The sequence below is a fragment of the Streptopelia decaocto genome (genome assembly GCF_964273445.1).
Source record: "Streptopelia decaocto genome assembly, chromosome: 1".
Lineage (NCBI taxonomy): Eukaryota > Metazoa > Chordata > Aves > Columbiformes > Columbidae > Streptopelia > Streptopelia decaocto.
Window position 1 is genome coordinate 67,045,451 of NC_138663.1, and position 19,550 is coordinate 67,065,000.

The following is a 19,550-nucleotide window of genomic DNA, read 5'->3' on the forward strand; positions in this document are numbered from 1 at the left end:
TGAAGTTCAAAATAGTCTTTGGCAACACACCATCATGTTTAAGGTTACAACGTTTTCCCCATTATGAGGGAACAGCCTCCTGCTCTTCTGAGCTCAGTTACTCACTGCCATCTCCTGCCAGAGACCTTGCTCCCACCAGTCTGCTGGAGCTTATCCAGCTGACTACGCCTGTCATGGGAAGAAACCCTCTGGGTTCTAGCTTCAGCAGAGGAGCACCAGTCTCTTCCACCAACTCCGCTGGATCTGGAAAGGGATGTTTCCACGTGCTGTCAGCTCCAAACCTGCAGCAGCTGCTGCTTCAGCTGCCCCTTGCTAAATGCTGGTGAGCTGGAGAGCAAGGCCCCTGGGGACAGCACACGTCAGCACCACCCACCACCAGCAAAGGAATGCCAAGGGATAGCTCTGTGATTCTACCCCGAGACAGCTGTCTATCATAATAAACACCACCTCCTTCCCTTGCTCTGCTCTTCTTTCCAAATTCAACAGGAAGAGAATTATCTCACCCCCGCTAAAACAAAAGTCTTGAAGTCTTGTTCAAATAGAAACATGGGTTGCTTGGGCTAGTTCAAACACTAATTAATGGAACAGAGCTGAAATAAACAGAGAAGTTGTTTATTTTCTAAATAAGTCTAAATTTATTCATTACCCTAGTAAAAAAAAGTTTGGATTACAAGTGTCTGAACAGTATAAAAGTACAAAACAGGTTCCATAGATTTCTAATACATTAATACAAAGTGCATGACTACATACAGTTCATTTTGCATTACTACCGGGAATGGAAGAGGTGGGAGGGAGTAGGGGAAGCAGTTGGCGGTTGAAATCTAGCAATAAATAAATAAATACAGAAGAGATGATCCATATCAGAGCACATCCTACCACCAATACTGCAGCCTTAGGTGTACAGAATTACTGATGCTGAAAACACAACTTCAAATGGAAGCAGGTGTCTGCAAAAACAGCTGGGACTCTTGCTCAAGCCCTTATCAGACATGACCAACCTGGTTATGCTGTTATACAAGCAAGGATCCATTATACCTGTGGTTGGACTCCATGATCTTAAAGGTATTTTCCAACCTAAGTCTTTTCTATTTGGTTGCAGATGAAAGCAAGGTAGGCAGCTTTGTCCTCCCTTCAGAATCTCAGAGTGTTTTGGAACAGCAAAATAAGACCAATGAAAGCTCTAAGCTGCAAGGCTGTGATAAGTCAAAGCCCTGTTTCCCCTGATGTTCTTTCTCTCCAGAGGCTGAATTAACCAACAGGAGAGGACAAAAAAAAAAGTTAAAAAAAGGAAGAAAGAAAAGAAATAGAACCTTTGAGGGTAGAGGCTCCTCTTAAAACTTGCTTATCTCTCCCTACCTATATTTTCATTTGCTAAGCATTCCCATCTCAGGAAGTGAGATTACATAGAAGTCCAGCCCTAAACCCTACCCACCCCAGTATTATGCCAAAGACTCTCTCAAAAAGGAAAGCTTGTAGCAATCCATTGCAGAATACCCCAAAAGAGTAAGAAAAAATCATACCCACCCCCCAATCAGAAACAAACAACAAAAAAGCAGAATTCCCAAGTTACAGAAATTAAACCTTCATAAAAGGAACATGAAGAAACTGGGAGCTAAAACTGCAGCACATTCTTCCAGGAAGCTGCTTCCACCCTACAGGCAAAGCAGAGTTTTGAAGGAGTATCACAATGGTTTGCACACGATTTTTTTTGGAAATCCATGTAAGAAATACCATCTATTGATCGTGTCTGCAAACAGAGCTGCCTCGACTCAGTACAGCACCATTCTTAACAGAATTTTGTCATATTCAGTATTCACAAAAGTACTGATCTGGTGGTTGTTCAAACAAACAAAAATAAAACAAAACACAGAGAAGCACTGCAGGGCAAGGGTTCCAAAAAAGCAATTGTGAATCCAGGCCCCAGGCTGCAACCAGATTATGTCCCTGGAGTAGAGTCTGATTTGCTGAGTGAGGAGCTTGCTTTATGTTAGGTCCAGCATGAAGTCTGGTCTGTGGTCACATTTCAGCTGCAGTGGGCTAACACACAGCAGTTACTCAGTTTTGGCCATCATCTACACCAAACTTGGGCAACAAGATGTTTTGTTGGTCCATCTCTGATCACCAGTCAGTTACTACATGAAACCCAGGGTATCTGCTGCTGGGTTAAAATTAAAGTAGCCTCCCATTTTGCTATGGTTAATTCTCAGGTAAATCTTCCTCCTTAGCTAAGGAGGAGAGCTCTCCCACCCTTCTGAAGAGCACTTCATGTTGGGGGCCTTCTCTGATAACTACCACTTGTAGCAGAGACATCTGCAGTTTATTGGTCTGTGTCACATAGGAGGGATGAAATATTTGTCTTTTTTACGTCAGTAGTATAGGGTGAGATCTCCACACCTTCAAAAAATATATATTTATATAACTAGAGAGGTGACTTATAATGTTTCTATGCATTAGTTCATCTTATTGACTCATACATGTCTAAGAATGAAATATTTTCTTGGGGATTTAAGGGAGGTTACTAACCAACTTAAAAAAATGCCTTACAACCACTGCTTCTTTCAATACAGAAACATGAACTACATATACTTTAATATACAAAACCCCATCCTCATATTCATTTGTGAAGCGAACGGAGCTGGGGGGGGAAGAGGGAGGGAAGATCAGACAACCTTGCAGCAGCATTCAGCTTTGCTAAGTGTTCCATAGCATCTTAAATATTATATACAGTCTTTCTGAACGATACAAACTGGCTTCGGAGTTTGTAGAATTGTAGCAGTAAAACCCAAAACAGTTCTAGGGAATAGTCTTTTGGCAGCATAGCAGGTGTCCAAAGTGAACAGTCACTTTTCTAGTATTTTTCCAGAGAATAAGAGGATCTGTATAACCTTTTGCAGCTATCCAAGGAAGTCACCACTCCTCCTGGGTGGAGATTGCTGGAGATTGTGGTCCTTCTTGTTCTGGTTTTTCAGTGGCAGACTTTTTATTGCTACAGCAAGGTTTGAAGAGATGAGTGTCTATGAGGACTTCCCCAAAACGCCCTTTGTAAATAATGCCACAGCAGACCTTTTGCCTGGAAGAAGCGGCAGGGAGAGAGACAGATGGTTTATGAGTTTAGAATATACAGAATTTACAGATATACAAAAAAAATTCATTTGACCCAAGGCACTACTTTTCTGAGCCTCCAGCTCAGAGGCTAGGGGGACAGGCTGCTCAGAAAGTCTGTGTGTAAATGCACATTGCTTTGGGAAAAAAAACAAACCAAAACAAAAAACGCAACACAACAAAACACAACCCACCACCAAACCTATGTCTGCACAAAACTAAGTCTCCCATTTTGCTTCCCAGAAGTTTCAGACAACTATCTGGGCTGAACTAACCTTGAATACAGTGCACTTGCAAACACTATTTGAGAGGATGCAACAAAGTCAGAACAATCTCAAGAGAGCAATTAGCTAAACAAGGGATTACTGTGTCACAACAAGCAATAAAAGATAACAAGCTCATCAGCTCCCAGAAAATCTTGTAGGTTTCCTCCCACTCCAGAATTTTTATTTTAATTACTACCATCACAGGTCAACCAAATCAAATGCTGTTTTGCTGGCAAGCTGAGAGCACTATTGTACTTGGTAACGCATCACGTCTACAGAGCACAGTTTTCAGACAAGATAACAACAGTCAGGAATATTATCTGTAACTCCCAAAAATATTTTCCAGCAACGAGCAACTGTATTAGTTTTTAGGGAACTGAAAGGAGACAGAGGAAAGTGTCTTAAACACATGGCATTTCTTTCCAAAGGCAGATACTGTATAATACTCTGCGACTTAAATTATATCCTTAAAACAAATTAAATTTCAGCAGCAGAAAATTCATGAAGAAGCAGAATCCAGCACTGTGTATGTAAATTGCTGTCTGCAGTGAGTGAATATTCTGTTGCTATTTACCTTTTCCAGTATGTGAGATCTAAAAAGGAAAAAACTGGTGTTCTGCTGGACCCAGCGCTCATCTCTGTGTCTGAGCCATCGTCAGACTGGTTACTGTAGCAGGGCGACTGAGCTGGCGAGGCACTGGAAGTGGTGCTGTGGGCATCGGAATCTGCGGGAGAAAGAAGAAATGCAACAATCAGGACATGCATCCGATGACTTGTCCTCTTCCTGACTTGTAAACAGTCACATGCAGATTGGGAACAGAGATACAGAATGCTTTTAATTAAGAAGAAAAAACTAGTATCAGCAACCCATTTTTCACTTGCTTCTGCCAGTTCCAATAGAGAGACTATCTGTCAGCATTTGAGAGAGAGACCTCAGAACTGGAGGGGGTGCTTGTACACAAGGGACTGGAAAGAAGTTCAGGATCATCAGGCTTCAGTTCCTGGCTCTCAAAACACGGCCTGTACAGGCCATGCTTCAGCCAACATCCTAGTCCTGTTCTGGATTCACTGGAAGATCCTTGAAGATGATGCGGGTCTGTGCTTCAAACCTAGCATGTTCTCTCTCACTGTAAATCTCCTTTCTTACCCATTCAGTTAAAGTCTTGCAAAGCTCTTCTCATCAATGCAATGGCTTAGGCAGTACTGAGCAAGACTATGAACTATGGACTCCAGTGCAGACACAAACCTTAACAGAGGGTGTACTAGCCTACCTTTTAGTTACAGTTTCTGGCACCTGCACTAGCACTATTAGGTTAACTACAGCACGTTGAATGAGGAGACACAAGCTCTTTGGGTCAGGGCTTTTACTGATTCTTTGGAGAGCTTTTCCTTCAGGTGAGGTAGGATAATTGAAAGAGAGGGAAGACCCAGTCAAGGAACAGTTAAAAAGCTGGTTTACTTTAGAGGAAAAACCTAAAGTACTGACATATATTTAGAGCATAACTGGCAGATGGCTTTGTTGGAAAGCTATGAATCCAAATCTATTTGAGGAGTGCTACTGGAAAGAAATCATCGAGACCAGCAGAGGAAGGTGTAAGGAAACTGTACAGAGGAAACATGGTAGGAGTTTAAAGGGGGGGAAATCCAGGCTAAATAGAAAGCCTGGGTTGAAAACACATATGGAATAAAAAGACTGACAGTGGTATCAACAGAACTGTGCTGAAAACGGCCATAGTGCATTACTGAGGGCAGGGGGAAACCTCTTCCATCTTCAGTTTCAATTAGGGTCTTGTCCAAGAAGTTCTTTCCAGAAACACATCGTTCAAGTGTGGGGCATAAGCTACAGATACCTACATTTTTAAGCCAGGCTTCCCACTCCCCCCTTGCCATTTCCCCACCCCTCTCTCACAGCCCACCCTGCACACAAGCTCTTCCTCCTCATCCCACCCCCTCCCCAAGCCCTAGGAGGAGGATGAGAGGTTGTGAAAACAGGGAGTGCCTAAATGTGTGAGCACATAGTTGAATCTAGATGGTGATTCAGCTTGGCCAGTTAACAGGAAGCTATATTAGGGGAGGCCAAAGTTTATTGCCAGAATTCTCTTTGGATCTACTTACTGTGCCGCTTGAATTCCTTTTGCAGTTTGCTGATTTGATTGCTCTTTATTCTGCTTCCAGACAGAGTTTTCATTTTCTTTGGTTTCAATGTTGTTTTAAGACTGGGTCCAGCCCTGGCATCTACCACCTACAACACAGAAAATGCATGCATAATACTTCTGCATCATGCTGAGGTATTGCTCTAGCCAAGGTACCTGTACTGACTTAGCTGAAGGTGTTCAAAACCAATTTAGTTAAACCAACGCAGTTCTGTGCACCAACACTCATATGGTTCATTTAAATCAGGTTTGCAAGAGGCTGAATCTGTAGGAAAAGGCAGCAAACTCATTTAAAAAGCATATTCAATTCAACTTCTGCCTTCTTCATATTTTTGACAAATTCGGTTTAGTGTAAAACAGTTGTTTAAGCCAATACAGGTTCAGTTCAGAGTGTCTGCCAAGCATCTGCCCTGGCATTTAAAAAAAAAAAAAAATCATCAATTTAACTTCTGAATAAAGCTAGTGGTAGTAATAACCATAGTTCTGGCTCTCATTACCATCAAGACTTCCAGAATAAAGGTTATAAAATACACAAAGAATCCTGCTCATCTTCCCAGCCTTAGGCCTAAACTGAATTAGATGTATCAAAACAGAATATATGAGGGGGAATAGCTGCAAGATATTAGTAATTGTAATTATCTGACTAAACGACATTGATTTATGTGTTGCCTGAGCAAGTCACCTTGCTTGTTCAACTATTAAAAAAACCAAACCAAAACAAAAAAAGAGCAACCAATTTTGGACAGAGGCCAAATTTGAAATGTTTTGAATATCATAGGAGACTTTTGGACAAAGTTATGAGCTTGTGAAAACAAGGAATTACAAGGTATATTAACCTGTGACTCCATCCTTGGCTTGCACAATCACCATCTGCACGTAAGCCAAAGGTGCAAGTGACAGATAAAAGCCATGTAGCAGGAGATACTTCAGGAAGGATTTACAGATGCTGAGGATGGGAAGGGAGAGTGTGATGGAAACAGTAAATCCCAAACCCTTGCCAGCATGTCCCTCTCTAGCAGGATGGACTAAAGACAGGGATGAGTTTGTTTTGGGGTAGAGAAGAAATAAATAGTTGACTAACGTGATTCCAGTTTTTTTTTGATCCTGCTGGCAATTTTTTCCATCTTTTCACCAAAAGGACACAGGCATTGCAAATATCTCCTGAGCGGGCCTCATGGAGCCTGGTGAAAACAAAAGCAAAAATCACTTTACAACAGTTAATAAAAGCATCCCCCACTCTGACAGCAGCGAGAAGCATAAAAATTGTTGGAAAAGAAGGGTTCTCAAGTTCTGTTTTTCAGGCATTACAATTAATCTGGGGTACTCAAACATTGCTGTTTAAAGACCAGGCCTGACTTTCGGAAAGCTTTCTTCCATATAGAAGTACAAGGTGTTGTGATCTGCCTCCAGAGGGGTAATGAAAACAGTCTCATCACCTTCAGTTGGTTGTTTTTTTTTCCTTAAACAAACATTCCTCCCCCCCCAACAAACAAACAAAAGCAAAAGAAAACAAAAGTCACACAACAAAAAAACAAAATACCAAAACCAACGCACAGTTCCAGTGGTTGGCTGGTTTGAATGAAGAGGGAGGGAGGAGGAGTAATCATACACCTTGAATGTGCGTTTGGGAACAGACCTCAGAGATCTGACAAAAGCTCATTCAGCTCTTAACTTTCTCACAGAGCTTCAAGGATGAGTAACAAATACCAGCCAACATGCTCCTGCATAAGAGGATAAGGTTTCAGAAACAGCAGTCACTGGAATGACAGCAATACTCGCTCCCTTTAACATGTTTTCTTCATAAATCAACCCTACTGCTAATCCACACTAAAAGAAATATAAGGGGGATAGAACTGTAGAACAAATAGAACTGTAGAATTTTTCAGCTATTTATATGGGAAGACTCTGAAGCATTTATAGATGAATGGGGCAGGCTCAGATAAGCCATTATTTGCTCAGTGTTAAAGACTGCATTTTTACCTTGGCAAACATATTTCAGATAGCACAAGACCAAAGGCCCTGGTATACTACAAGCTTCTTTACCGTAGTTCACAAAAAAAAGGCAATGTGTTTTCATACAGTCTTTCCACTGGCAAGGACAGTCGCCAAGAAATCCAACAAGGAAAACTGTCAGCACCAGATTTATGTACAAAAATCCATGGTAAACACAAAGCACTATAAAGTTGTGCATGGAAAGAGTGTTTATAGAAAAAGGGAGAGGGAAATATTTCTACAGATTGCAAAGATTTACACATATGAAGTTAGGAACTTCAGAGAAGAGTAGCAACACTAATATGTATATACAGCTTTTAATATGATGCATGAAAGTTCCAACTGGGCCCAAGATTTTGATGAGAGGTAATCCAACAAGACTGGAAGATAAAAAAAAAAGCAGAAAACATTTATTGACAACACAGATGTTTTCCAGGGGAAATAATTTCATGGAAAACCACAGAATAAGCAGGAGAAAATCTTACTGCCTCATAAAAAAAAAAAAAAAAATCAAAATAAATACAGTAAAAAAAAAATAGAAGCTATCACAGAAGAATTTACTTTGCTGACATTTCAGGGACACAAGTCTATACAGAATTTCGAAGTTCTTAGAAAGTATTTTTAGAAGTCAATAGGTCACAACAGGTAGGTACAAGAAATCACGGGTATTTATAGTTTTGCCTACCAATGTTTTCAAGTAACATTATGTGCAACATTGCCCAATTGGAAAGCCAAACACTTGATGCTCACTTTTCATCAGAATGGGTTTCCAATGAGAAGTTTTAATAACATCTTGATACACTGTATTTGAACAAAGGCACCAACACCTGAATGAAGGTACTGTGCATAAAACCTGCTGGAACTGCTAAATATTCATCTATCGAATTTTCATTAACATTCTTGAATCTTCAGAGCCTCTCAGAGCAAGAGCGCATCAGGTTCGTGGCTTGGAGGTTAACACCATGACTGACCACGATGTTGATTAAAGGAAGAATCTTACCCAAAACAATTCTGGAAATCCTTTTCATAACGTTTGCTGTCAGTGAAACGAGAACTGGAAGACTTAGCTCTGCAAATACAGCAGCCCTCTATACTCCGATACATCTTCGGTTTGTGAAAGCCAAACATCTTTTCCTCCCAGCTGTGGCCTGTGAAAACAAACAGGAACTGGTGTTACTTATCACTGGTAGATACTGAAAGGAAAACCTGGGCAATTCACTGGGCAAATCAAAAGTAAATTATAATTCAGGATGGGAAACTGCTAGATTAGGCAATAGCTCTATTCTGCATTGCCCCTGAAGAGCAGATACACATGGAACACACTTATAAAAATAATTAACAAACAATTAACAACAGCTGGAATATTAAGCAATACCCAGCAGGACTCATGACAAGCTCATTTACTACACAATTCTACTCTAAGGGCACATCTACAACACCACAATCCAGAGGTGTGAGTGCAGCAGACTCGGTTAATGAAAGCCCCATGTATGTGGTGGGGCAGACTGGGGGACCCTGCCCAAGCCCCTGGGTAAGCAGCTGGCAGCTGAACCCTGGGTCACTGGAACTACCTCGTCATCACCACCCGTGTTTGCTGGAAACATCCCTGCCAAATTTTGTGAAAAGTGAGGAGGAGTAATTTTAAATGAGCTGCAGTCATACCCCTAGGCTGTAGGGCAGACATACCTGAAAAGCCACTCCAAAAACAGGAGGGTGGGGTCCCACCCAGCCTTCCGTGTGGCCACCTCTACACCGCGGGACCCAGAAGCACTGCTTGACTCTCAGGTCTGGGTGAGCATCCCAGCCACATCCCGGCACCGTGTCAGCACAGGCTCAGTTCTTGCCCTCCCGCCTTCCCCACCCTGCTCTCGCCATGGGAAGAAAACCCAGAGAGGAAAGGGATTGGGAGCAGGATCCTGGGGCGCTCACCACATATTCCAGCCATCGCCAATGACGCCGGAGCAAAAGGTGCTGCATTTATTGGGAAATTGTTTCTCAACCATCAGCTCAGAAAGCCAAAAGCCACGCTGCTCATGGGGGTCTGTGTATCCTTTTCAGTACACCTAGGCTGGGCTTTGCTATCAGAGCAGGTAACACACAGTGGAGGACTTTCCCAGGCAGAAACTTTTAAAGTCAGTTACAAGTGGATTTACTGCAGTCACCACAACAAAGACCCCTTCAACACACAATGTCCACACCACAAAATCAGTTCTTCCCAGGTCCCAGTTACACCCCAGCGCAGACTCCTGTTAGACACAGTCTGACACCGCATGAGAAGCTGTCAGAGCAAACAGAGCTCCCACAGAACTTCAAAAAACCAAACCAACAACTGAGCAAAGCTGGTGCTTTCCTGGCGCTGGGCCTGGACACATAGCAAGTTCTCACAGGTCACACAGCATCTGTCTTATACACACAGGTAGGGACAGTTCCAAGATGTTCTCTTTCAAACAGACCACAGTGCAAGATTTGCCACAACCACCTGCTGCAGGAAGCAAGCAGCAAGCTCTCCTGCTTATCACACGCTAACTTCTCAGACAGGAGACAGGCCACCGGCTGCAGGAAGCTCCCTGAGAACAGGAATCCACTGCTGAGAACTTCTGCTTTTCAAAAAAAATTAAAACTACAGCCACAGAAATAACACAAGATTTCCCCCTCTCCCCTTAACAAAAGGCCAAGTTGTTATATACTTGTAGAAGCAAACAGCAAACTACCTCTTCTCACCACAAATGCTGCTGAAATACCCAGTAGCAGCTCGGGCAGGACTTTTGGGAGAACAGCATCTCCATAATTTGTGGACAAGTCTGGTGAAAGAGAACTCCCAGTCACTTCACAGTCTCAGGGACTGTCAAGTCCCAGCAACCCAACTTGGGTTACTGGTCAATGTATCAGGCATAGGGATGTGTCCCCAAATCTTCTACCTGCAGGAAGATAAGGAACATAATGCTAACATCCTCCAGAGGGACAGAGAAAATTAACCTGAAGTCTTTAGTCTACAGACTTGCCACATAATTACAGCAATAAAATAATTGGAAAAGCAGCTTCAGGTGAGTTCAAAAATATGCTTCCACAAAATGACCCATACCTAGCATCATGCTTACCTTACTGACAGAGATTGCATGTGATGGGAGAAAATCCCAAGTATTTTTGCAGGACCACAGCAAAAGCTAGTAAACCACCCAGTCCTAGTCACAGCCTTCCACACAGAGGTAAAAATACAATCCCCCCGCCCCAAAGGGGAAGATCAGAGCATGGCAGCACTGCAAAATAAACACACAAGGTTCCCAGGCTCCTGAGAACAACAGAAAAGCAAAATAATAATATTGTTGGTTAATACTCTTACAAGAAATCCATTAAGGAATCCATATCCAGCTGAAAGCATACACATTTACATTTCAGTCTAGTGTATCACATTGTAAGACCAGTTGGTGCCCGCTGAGGTTGTGTCTCCTTGCAATTACGACCCCACAAACACGTAGAACGACACAAGTCAACTCCCCAAAAAGCTTGTATTGACCAACCCCCTTGCAGAGAGCCTGCTGACAGCAAGGGACTTGTTAAGATGGACATGGGGGGGACAGGTCTTTCCTTCCCTCTTGTCTCAACTCGTACTTTTTACCGCAGGCTTTAAGTGCTGTATTCCCTTCTGCTTTGTGCACATTTACAGCGCAAGGAGCTCACCTAGGGCTGAGCTCTCACAAGGATGATTTTGTGCAAATATCCAGCAAAGTCACCCCAAATGCTGCCCGGCCTCTTAGGAGACCATTTGCTCCATTATCACAGTACTGGCCTGAAGGCCAGGAGCAACTGTAGTAGGTAAAAAAGGTACACAACTAGTGAGTGATGTGCTGAATGGGTTTGTTGAGGGACAGCTAAAACTATGCACTGCCTCTGCTTAGTTATGCTTTCAGGGACACTTCACAAATTAACTTGAATGCACAATCAAATCAGGTTAGTATCTCTGGACCACAAAGACAAATAAACAGAGTGCGTAGGCAAATACTTAAGAGCACCTATTTTGTTTCTTGGCATCTTATGTGCTCCTTCAAGAGACACTGTCTTCTCTTGAGGACACAGAGGTTAACAAGCCTCTGGAGAAACAACAGAACGTTCACTTGGGCATTGTCAACTACCAAACAGTGATTTTAGATTTTGCTTGACTACCCCAGCACTAAGTCCACAGCCTGGTGCTTTTCTTTAGAAAGTCAAAGACTAACTGCAGACACAAAACTTAAGCAGCAAGAACACTTTGACTGTTACATGGCAAGACACAGAACTGATCTCTACAATTGTATTTACTTTGTAACCCAGTTTCCCCCACTAATCCAGACGCTGATGAGACCATCTCTGTCACTAGCTGGGATTTATAACACAGTGAGACCAAGATGCATGTTTTACAATTAATCTTCTGGCAAAGGCTGGCATCAGACACGAATATTCTGAAAATATTTTGTTTTGCATCGTTGTTGCCATTCTCACAGAAGCAGCCTTTCAACACAATTTCTCAATAGAAGGGAAACTAGTGCCATCTGTTTCCCACTTGATGAATGGTCAGCAATGGTATCACCATATATCATGCCTGAATGGGGAAGAGCTAGCAGCAAAACCACAAGTAAAACACATTTCTCTGACAACTGCATCAAAGTGCACTTATAAATGTGTAACTGGTCTGACGCCTTCCATTTAATCCCAAGCAGCTGCCATTTGACCATTATATACTAAATATTCTGTCAGCTGGAGAGCTCAATAGCGAATATAGAAGCATTTGAGTCTAGAAGTACCTATCAGCACTGCTAAACTTAAAGCTCTCTGTCTCAGCTTCCATTCTAAACCATAATTGTGTGTCTGGTGCTGGAGTTGACACTACATTTCTATAGACTTAAGTGTACTTAGAAGTACATACGACTGAGCCCTTTAAAAGGTTTAACTTTAAAGCTTTACAATTTATATCTCAAATTAGAACCAGGGCGTTAGACTGCCAGCTACTGTAACACCTGAATCTTAGATGTGAAAGTTTAAGCCTGCGAAATTTGGGACAGATAAGAAGACGGTAAGTAGGAATGTAGCTCCACGGAAGTTAAAACGCATTACACAAGATAATTTTGCGGAATTTAAGCACTTTATTGAAATACACGACATTTTTAAATCAGCAGTTGCACAGAAGTGAAAGGGATAACTCAACAGCAAAGAACCATAAATCCTGGGTGAGTGTATTTGTCACTCTGCAGAAACGGAGATTTACCTGCATTAGAAGGGGAGTGGTATTCCCCCAAGCCAGGGGAAAAGCAATCCTTCTCCTCCTCCTCACTGGTCTCCCTGCAAAAGTTGCTATTCCCCTAAATTCTGCTTTAAACAACTGTTAACTTGAATGAACTCAGAAAAAAATGCAGGAACAAGTTTTTTCCATCCCTCTGCCCTTCCACTTTTGGAAAAATAGCATCAAAAAGACAGACTTGTCTTGCAAAAAAATTTGGGGTCATGCGTGAAATAGTAAAGTAGGTGGGAAATAAAAAAAACAAACCACCACACCCTGCTTATTACATTTGTGAAAGGCTGGTACAAAGCAGCATGCACCACGTGTGTGTGAAAATGGTTTCATGCTTTTGTTACCTGTCAGGACTAGAATCTGGTGCTTAGTTTTCTTAGCAAAATTTAATTTGATGATTTAAATTAAAAGGAGGTATTACTTCAGATGCTCATTAAGTTTTCAAGCTAAGGAAGGACTTCTGAACTCTTGAATTTTAAAACAGAAAAAGCCGAGCCACTTTCATTTGCCCTTCCAAATTCCTTCTGCATTCTTTCTGATCACCCAAGAAGAATGAAAACCCTTTATAATAGAAAGGAAGGAATTCCTAGAAGGCAGGCATGTCTCTCTTTGTAACGCAATTATCAGGCCAGTTGGAAGGAACATGCTCACCTGCTTCTTGCAAAGCTGAAAGAGAAACATTCCCTAGGGTTATGGGAGAGCAGAGGGATGCCAGTCCAACTACTCAATACCTTCCTCTCTTCCCATCTCTTCACTCTGACCCTGGATCATTCACCCTTTGTGCAACTTGAAACTGCCAGCACATTGTCAGAGAGGAGGAGAATGCCTGAAAGTAATTTGATTTTTCCCTTCTATGTACAAAACAGCCTCAGCACAGCCTTCCTGAAGTCGGGCTACAGAAAAATATGATCTAGCCTACATATGTTGATGCAGCCGGTTCCTGTCAGTAAGAATCTCACCATGCTCACCTCTATTGCATTTCACTGGAACTAAGAAACAGCCAAAATGGTACTTTTTTTTTTCCTTTAAATGAAAAGAAACAAATGCCTTACTATAGAAACAATATACGTGCTCTGGATTTTACATATGCAAGTGCATACACCCAGGCACATGCACACACATGAAAAATGCTTCCAGAGCTGTCTATGGCGCCAGAAGCAGAACTGCCTGTCTCGCTAATAAATTCTTGGGCCTGTCCCTCTGCTGAAATAAACCGCAATACCTCTACTGAAAATCAGCTGTAGGACAGAAAACTGTACATCAACAGAGGAGCTGATCTATATCAGAGACTCAACGTAAACATACCTCCCCCTGAGTTCACATGCTGCAAAAAGAAACTTTGGAATAGAAGTTAAAATTGGACCCCAGCAAGCCACATTTTAATATGCCCAAAGCCAGAATGCTCCAATGAAGAGACTGAGCTAATTGGAGTAATAAGAAAATGCAACTTCAGTATCTGCAAAATCTTTTTTTTTTTTTTTTTTTTTTTTTTACACTGTCATCTGCCCTTACAGCTCAAAACATAGTGACTAATTTCCAACAACCATAACCTTAAAATTGTGTGTACTGTATACCATTCTGCTTCCCTATATCCTCAGATTTTCCTTCTACTTCCCTTCCTCTCTCTACTCAACTTTATTTGGAAGAAAGCTGTATTTGGCCTCTACAGCCCAAGCACATCTGAATGAAACAGCATCCTGTGGAGTTTTCACTTGATGAGCTGAGCAAAACCAGTAACAAGTCAGAACTACATCTTCAGGAATCTTTGCCAAAATAACTCGCTCTTTTGCTGATAGTTGTCCACAGCTACCATTGTGTGCTCAGTGCTGTAGCGAAATCTTTAACACACCAGATGTGAACGGCAGCAACTCCTAAGCACATATTAAAAAAAAAAAAAAAAAAATAAAAATCAAACTGGACATTTCTTTCCCATGTTTGAGCCTCCACATCATCCTGATTGCGTCACAAGCTGTTCTGAGTGAAGTTCTGAGAAGGAGTGAAGCCACAAAGGGACCTAATTACCTGCTGATCTTCAGTGGGAAATAGGTACCTAACCCATTTAGACAAAATAAGTGAAAGGCCAAGCCACTTGCTTGTTCCTCTAACCTGTCACGCGGTTAGTGCTCCAGAAGGGATATGCCAAAGCATGAAAACGGTAATCAGTAAGATTTGCATAGGAGGGGGAAAGTAAAAAATCCCAAACCTATCTCACCTGCAGACATTCCATCTTGAAAGAGGACTTTCCCACCCCCTCTCCAACTCCTACTGCATAACTAACACCATGCTCAGCCTGAGCTGGAGCCCTGCAAGGAGAACCTGGGATGTTCTCAAGCAAGAGCTGGAGTTCAGCCTGTGATGCTTATCTGAGTACAGTCGCTGCAGCTGTTATGATGCTGTCTGTCTGCAGCCACCTGCTACTGATAAAGCATCACAGACACTTCAGATCATGAGACACTGAATAGTCTGGGGTTTCTTATTTGTTTGTTTTTAAAAAGAGGGTAACATACCTGATGGGGACTTGAAGAAAAGTAGTAGAAATTATTTGGCTCAACAGCTAAAGTGACTTCTTTAAAAAGGGTACATTTCCATGCCTTTAAGTAACATTACTGGTCATTTCACTTGGACTTTGGACTGAGAACATTCTACAGAAATGCAAAGGCTTGAGCCATGGAATGGAGCCTTGAGTGTACATTCTGCCTAGCCACTCAGTTTTCAAGCCCCAGCTCACTAGCTGCTTCTTTCTGTCAAAAAGCAAGTGCTACAAGGTGTGGAAGTCTGAGGAAGTTCATTGTCAAGTGGGACTGTGTGTATAATTCCCCTCCTTACGAAAGAGGCACAAAGCATCAGGTGTTAAGAATCAATGCAAAGCAGAAGTTTTGTTTCACAGAAAGCTGTTCAGCATGAGTAAGACATTAAACCGTCACAGTTTTAATGTTATTTTTAACCTGTGTAAATTTATCAGCATTTTTAACATCATCTTCTACTAAGAAGTCAGCAATATCTTCTTTTTAAAGGAAAGAGTGCAAACGCAATTAGCTCTTCTTCGCAAATCTCTGGGTGGGAGAAAAGTGAGGAGGAATTTTTCCCAGAGGCTCTGGCGCTCAATCCCACCTACTTTCGGTGGGAGCTGGATGCTGCATGCCTGTGGGTGTGTTTGAAAAACCCACGACTTGTTACCTTCTGATTCTCTACCACAGATCCCAAGAAACCTGGAATTCACCTGGGTGCCAAAGGAGTTCAGTATTCACTGCTGTCAGCAGAAAGGCCTCCAGTTCACTGCCTGCCCCTACACTGCAGAGTTCATGCAATCTTTTTCTCTTTATTTAAAAAAAATCTGTAAACTACACAGTGAATCTGGCCATGTGCAGACTGGGGAGAAAGGGGTTTCCACAGCACACACCCTGCACATGGCTGTTTAAAAACAGTCTCACCTTTGGAAGCAAACACACAGTAATAAAAGGGGTTTGCTGAGGAACCTGTCACCCTCCTGTCTTGCCTTGTAAAAGGGGTAAACAGACATCTCCATGGCTGCCAACCTACCACCTTCCACCAGCGCTGAATTAAAATGCAAAACGAAAAAGAGAGCATTACAGTTAGGGTGTGTTCAAGCATGTTACTCAGCCTTCACCACAAAGTGCAATACTGTTGAAGTTCTGAGCTCAATTCAGGACACCAGGCTCTCTCCTCTCCTGTCCCCACTTAGGAGGGGACAGTGCAAGGACCCTTCAGCCCAGCCAGGAGACACATGTTTTGGGCACGCAGCAGCAGCTGAAGGGCAGCATCCTTCCCCAGCTGCCTGCAGAACTGCAGCTCCAAACTTTTTTGCAGTTAAGGTTATTGAAGTCCAAAGGACTGCCCATGAGGAGACTGATGGGGACAAGGCTCTTTGTAGTGTGAACCAAGGCAGTCACTGCCAGGAGAGAGCTGCCGGGGGAGCCCCGGGGTGGGCAGGATTCAGCCCTGCTCGCTGCGCTGAGGCGCATCCGAGTAAACAACAGGTCTGGCAGGTCCCTTTAAATCCCTTTAGCTACACACCGCCGGAGACGAAGAGGAGGCGGCAACTTTTACCTCATGAATAAGAGAGCGCGACTGGAAGCACTGCCCTGGCGCAAAGCTGCAAGTTAAAAATAATAATTTAAAAATATATTTATATATAATAGTGACTAAAGATGCATGCAAAGGTAGAGGCTGGTCGCGCCGTTCCCGCAGCCCCTGGAACGGGCGCCGTGCGGGAGGCCGGAGGCGGCGGCCGCCGCTTTCCGCCGAGCACCGCATGGCGCGGGGGAAGCGCCGGCCCCGGTACGGCGGGCACCCCGCTCCCGCCCGTTACCGCCGGCGGGCTCGCTGGGCGGCTGGGGACCGCGGCGGGCGGAGGCGCGGTAGCGCCGGGAACAAAGACCCCCCGCCCAGGGCGGACGACCTACTTTCGCGGGCGGCCCCGCCGGTCAGGTGGAGCCGCGGGAGCACACACACACACACGCGCGGGCAGCCCCTGCTCTGCCCTCCCCGGGGCTGCCAAGCGTTCAACTTGTCGAAATGTGTAAAATTTTAAATAAATTAAAACAGCGCAGGAAGGGGCAGGCGGCACGCCGGAGAGGAAAGCCCCGAGCGCGGAGGGAGGTGGGCGCTGCGAGGCGGCCCCCGCGCTGCAAACACCGCCCCACCACGCGGTCTCGGTGCAGCCGCCTCATCCGGCGCGGTGCGGGGCTGGGGGAGCGGCAGCAGCGGCAGAAGCTCGGCCGGGCACGCCGACCCCTGCCCCGGCAGGGTGACGGCCGCCTCCCGCCGTCCCCCGGTCCGGTCCCGTCCCGCCGCCCCGCGCTGGTTCCTCATGGCTCGGCCCTGACGTAATTCAAACATGGCAACAGTTACACTTCAGAGGGCCGTCGCAGACCTCCCAGCAATGCGGGCACGCCGCGGCGGGGGCGACACGGACCCCCCCCCCGGGCCTGGGACTCTGCGGCAGCCCCGGGGCGACCGGCGGAACTCGCCTGCCCGCCCTTGCACACCAGCGCCGTGCGCGCAGCGTGGTACCCCGCGGAGCGCGTGTGCAAAGTTTCACCGCCCCTCCAAAGTCCTCCAAAACCGGCAGCCAGCCGCTAAAAACCACCGTCCCCCGCAGGACAAGTTTTACCCCACCGATACCCCCACCTCCTGGGGCTCAGCAATCACCCCCTCCGCGCGTACGAGCGCTTTTCCCCGGCGCGCCGGGGAGCCGCGGCGCCCGCAGCACATGCGAGCCCTTTGTTTTCCCTGCAGCCGGGCGCTGCCTACGTGCCGCGCCGGGGGCACGCCGGCCGCCCCGCAAACCCCGCGGAAAGCAGCGGTTGAAACTTGTTGGCGCCGAGCGCGGGCACACGTTGCCGGGGCCGGGAGCGACCTTCACTCGCGCTGTGTTGCGGGAGCGGTACGGACGCCATCGCCGCCCGCCGCACCGTCCCCACGCCGCCAGCGCCGCGCACCGCGCCGGTGGCAGGGCGCCGGCCGGAGCGGGGAAGGCCCCACACGCCGCCACCCGTGCGACAGGCAGCACGTGTCACGCCAGCCCACGGCTGCACGTTTTCCCCTCTCGGGGCGTGTACAGACCCCCGGCCCCTCTGCAAATACTAATGATAACTATTAATAAAACCGCACCCCCCCCTTCCCCCGCGCAACACGGGGAAAGAGGAATCGCGGCAACGACTGTGCCCCCAGCCCCTCTGCAGACACCAACTTGTGCGCGCCGCCGCCACAGGTGTGCGGTGCGGGACTGCGCGGGGAGCGCCGGCGGCCGCACCTGCGCCACCCGCTCCGCTCTGCACCGGCCAGAGGCGCGGCCGCGCAGCCCGCGTGGCGAGCCCGGGCAGCCGCGGCCCGGGAATGGCACCGTGCAGCCCGGTTTCTCTAACCCGCGCCGCAGCCGGGGACCGCTTTGGGAGTTAAATCGTCGGGAGGCCGGCTGCGCTTCCTCCTTGAGACTTGGGGCTTTAATCGTAGTTTGGGGTGTGCGGGAAGCTGGGGGGGGGGGGAAGTCAGAGTTGTCGGGACGGGTCTGCAACAATGCGGGAGGCGTTTCCCCCGGCCAGCACCTCCTTTAAACTCCACTAATTGAAGAAAAAGGGGGGAAACCGCCGCGCGCAGGAACCACGCGTGTCAAACTGTTTCAGGCGGCAAAAGTCTTTTCGCCGCAGCAGAACTGGAGACGAACTCCGGGATGAACTCGTGTTTAACACAAAACACCGACTGCTGAAATCAAACAAGCAAACAAACAAACAAACCCCACCAAACGAAACACAGACACACACAAAACCCCCAAACAAACAAAAACACCAGTTTAAACCTCCCGTTCCCTCTCGGTTGTACTTTTCTTTCCTGCACTCTGAGCAGAAAGAAAGAGACATCACTCACCGCTCTGCTGCGCCCACCAACAACCGTGCGGTGCAGTGCGCGGCGCTCCCCGCCGCTGCGCGCCCTCCCCGGCCCTCCGCGCTCTGCCTGCCAGCCCGCGCGAGCCCACACCCCCCCCGCCGCCTTCCTCCTCCCCCTCCCCTCGGCACCCGCCGCTCTGCGCATGCGCCGCTCCCACGGCCCCATTCTCCTCAATCGAGCCCTCTCCGCTTTGCGCGCCCCATTGTCCTTTTAAGGGAGAAAGGGCCGCGCGGGAAGGCTGGGGAGGAGGGAGGTGCTGCCCATTGTGACGACGGAGGTGACTTCACGCGCGCGCTCCGCCCACCGGCCGGGCGGTGGGCGGGTCCCCGGGGGCCGCAGCCCCGCCCCCCCCCTTGCGGGGACGCT

General features: G+C 46.1%; 1 protein-coding gene across 1 annotated transcript; it reads right to left on the reverse strand.

The window, feature by feature from the left end:
• Positions 1 to 608: 608 nt before the first annotated feature.
• On the reverse strand, positions 609 to 19,257 carry SINHCAF (SIN3-HDAC complex associated factor). The gene is made up of 6 exons (XM_082051860.1): positions 19,164 to 19,257; positions 8,514 to 8,661; positions 6,603 to 6,702; positions 5,484 to 5,610; positions 3,943 to 4,093; positions 609 to 3,070 (listed from the first exon to the last, which is right to left on the reverse strand). Exons 2-6 carry the CDS (start codon positions 8,639 to 8,641, stop codon positions 2,908 to 2,910), a joined length of 669 nt encoding a protein of 222 aa, XP_081907986.1. The 5' UTR covers positions 8,642 to 8,661; positions 19,164 to 19,257; the 3' UTR covers positions 609 to 2,907.
• Between the last annotated feature and the right edge of the window lie 293 nt (positions 19,258 to 19,550).